Source organism: Aplysia californica, unplaced genomic scaffold (assembly GCF_000002075.1).
Source record: "Aplysia californica isolate F4 #8 unplaced genomic scaffold, AplCal3.0 scaffold00157, whole genome shotgun sequence".
Classification (NCBI taxonomy): domain Eukaryota; kingdom Metazoa; phylum Mollusca; class Gastropoda; order Aplysiida; family Aplysiidae; genus Aplysia; species Aplysia californica.
The window spans coordinates 516,903-520,190 of NW_004797427.1; the positions used below are offsets into that span (position 1 = coordinate 516,903).

Sequence of the window (3,288 nt, forward strand, 5' to 3'; positions counted from 1 at the left end):
AAACAACAACAACAACAAAAAAACTAAAAGCAACAACAACAAACAAACAAACAAACAACAACAACAAACAAACAAACAAACAACAACAACAACAAACAAACAAACAACAATAACAACAAACACACAAACAAACAACAATAATAACAAACACACAAACAAACAACAACAAGAAACCATCTGATTTACCCACTGACCTAAAAATATAACCTCATCCTCCCCTTCCTCCTTCTCCTCCTACCGATCGTGACAGACTATCAGAAGGTAACCGCTGCTCCTCAAGGATAGACACACTTTGGAAGTATAACTCACTCTTTTTAAAAGAGTCAAAACTCACCGTCTCAATGTAGTATACTCAGAATATGAAGCAGCGGTTCTAGAAAATGTACTGTCTATTAATCTTTCTTTGACTTAAAGAAGGAAAGAAAAGGTAACCAAAACTTACTCTCAAATGTACACAGTGTAGACAATTAGGTAATATTTTTTAGCGAAATCTTTCTGTGTTCGGACAAGAATATTGTATGTTTTTTCCCCCTTATCAGAGCACTAAACACTTACGTGCTGAATGGAAGGTTACAAAACAGCAGACAACTGCTAAAACCAGCGAAGGTAACGACGGCAACATGACGAGACAACGATGACGACAGCGGTGAGGACTGAGAGAATGTCACTGAGGATGCCAAGGCGGTAGACTACCACCCTCTGCTGCAGCTGCAGCAACAACAAACACCAACAGTATCAACAACAACAACGCCTGCTGTGGTTGAGATGAGAAGTCGTAGAGTCAAAGAGAGGACCAAGGTTATGTTATTTGCTGCACTGCACTTTTATATGAGTAGGCCTTATCTCTTGTTGGTCAAAGATTTGGACATCTGAAATAAATAAATTTGAAGACTCCGGAGATATCTCGTGGTTGCACAGCTTTAAAGAAATAAAGTATGACCTTTGTTTCTTAGATACGTAATATGATACGGTTAATTGCGCCTTATATCGACAAGAATGGAGACGTCTGTCTCAGTCACAATCACCTTTCCTGTCGTAATAAAAAAAAAAACAACCCAAAAAACTTCGGTCCCAAAACAAAATGATCTGCGTTGTCATGCAATATGTAGATAAAAGGAAGACGGTTATTCGGATAAATCGTGATCTGATTGGGGAGCGATGAGGGTGGGGGTGGGTGTGGACGGTGTTGCTCTTCAAAGACGGATTTTATTATGGGCCATTGATATCTCACCACTCCACCCAGACATGTATAGCTTTCGTATCTTTTGTTTGGTAGAAAGAAAGGACCAAAACAACACCAGAGCACCCACCAAATACTCGTAAATTTCTTTACAAAACAGAGAAGCCGTATTGCGATCTCATCACAACAAAGTAGCCGTATTTAATTACAAGATGAAGTAATATCTTTGCTAAATAAAGTTGCCGTATTTCTTTATAAAACAAAGTAGCCGTATTTAATGACAAGATGAAGTAATAATATCTTTACAAAACACAATAGCCGTATTTCTTTACAAAACAAAGAAGCCGTATTACCGAGGGGAATACAACGTCTCGTCAAAAAGACTGAAATACTCAAAATATATTTTTCCCGCTCTGGGATCGAACTCAGGTCTTCTGCCTGCAACAACGAAGCAACGAAAAGGTACACAACAAACAGCGGTGAGGCCTATGGCTGGGAAGTAGAACTAGATTTAAGGTGGGTGGATTGAGAAGGGGGCTATAATAGATAGGGCATCGAAGATTTACAATAACAGGAAGGGGCTGTTATGTCTGTAGTTGCTAGCGAATGGCCACTGATTTAAGTCTCAGTTGATGCAGCTAGTGATGATGATGATGATGATGATGATGATGATGATGATGATGATGATGATGATGATGATGATGATGATGATGCACCTGATTGTAGATCTACCCACTTCCAACCCCCTTTTTGCGCCAGTTCTTCATGAGCTTTCAACACTATGTGTGACGTATATTCACCCTCAATCAGGACCATGGCAAAGCCAATCCCAATATCTTGTTAGCTTTCCTGTTTCTGAGCTTCAGATAATTATCGTACTATTATGAAACATAATTAGTGAACGCTTTGTCTGTCGTAAGAAGTGTGTCTTTATATTTGCTAGTCTATGTAATTGTGTGCGAGTGCTTGTGTGTGTGTGTATGTGTGTGCCTGTGTGTGAGTGTGTTTGTGTGTGTCCTTGTGTGTGTGTGTATACGTGTACTTGTGTAAGTGTACGTGTGCTTGTGTGAGTGTGTGTGTGTGTGTGTGTGTATGTATGAGTGTGTGTGTGTGTGTGTATGTGTGTTATTTGTACATGTGCTTGTGTTTGTTTGTGTGTATGTGTGTTTGTGTGTGCGTGCATGTTTGCGCGCATGCATGCGTGCGTGTTTGTTAGCCACTTATTATGTTTAAATTATCCGTCATAAAACTTTTATTTCGTCTAAAAAACTGTTTCAGATCATTGATGTCTCAATCAGGTTAGAAATGCCCCTCCCCATGCCGGCATCCAGTTTTTTTTTGGTGTGTCAGCTCTGGCGGTCGTGACATCACCCTCAAGGGACCGTTCATCAATGGCGTCAGCTAAAATTTAGCCAAAATTGACCACCACCCCACACCCCCTTGTTATCTTCTGTCTTTTCCAGGACCACTCCTCACCCCAATTTGACGTCAACCAAAATATAGGTAGTTTTAACCTGTACAGGATGCATGTTATTTACACCTTTGATCTTTATTTCATTTTTTTTTATAATAGAGGGTTTTGCGGCGCTCGCAACTGCATATAAGGTCATATGAACACCAAGGGGTGGGTGTCAACAGAGATGTCTTTACAGGGAATCAGACTTAGACTGCTCACCTCTCTAACTTCAACAGCACAAGGTCTGCTTCGACTATCAAGGCACCCAAAAATATCAGGTCACAATGGAGTGACAAACATATAAAAGAAGTAGAAGAAAATGACAATAGTAAGGATCAGGAAAGAAAAAGCAGCAGTTCCTTGTTGTAGATCAGGCACAGTTATGAGCGTGACATGAGTCAGCCCATTTACAATTTCTACTATGCTTGAACGAGAAATGTCCCCCTTTTGGGAATGGTCTGGAGACACTTCAGTCAGTGGCTCTGCCCCAGGGGGTGATCTTTATTTCAAATTTTTTAAAAAGACAACTAATGAAAACAACAAAGAAATACACGAACTGTCAAATTATTTGAGGAGATAACCAATAATTTTAGTTTTTAGGAAAAAACAAGAAAATGTATGTGGTCTATAATATTTTTTTCTTCTTTTCTTT

General features: G+C 39.5%; 1 protein-coding gene across 1 annotated transcript in view; it reads right to left on the bottom strand.

The window, feature by feature from the left end:
* The window catches only part of LOC101856652 (macrophage mannose receptor 1), a gene marked incomplete in the record, with an annotated part of 62,425 nt that extends 61,654 nt beyond the window's left edge, over nucleotides 1–771 (bottom strand). The window contains 1 exon segment of the mRNA XM_013082051.2: nucleotides 556–771. Within this exon segment, the coding sequence (XP_012937505.1) occupies nucleotides 556–622 (67 nt within the window).
* Nucleotides 772–3,288: the final 2,517 nt, after the last annotated feature.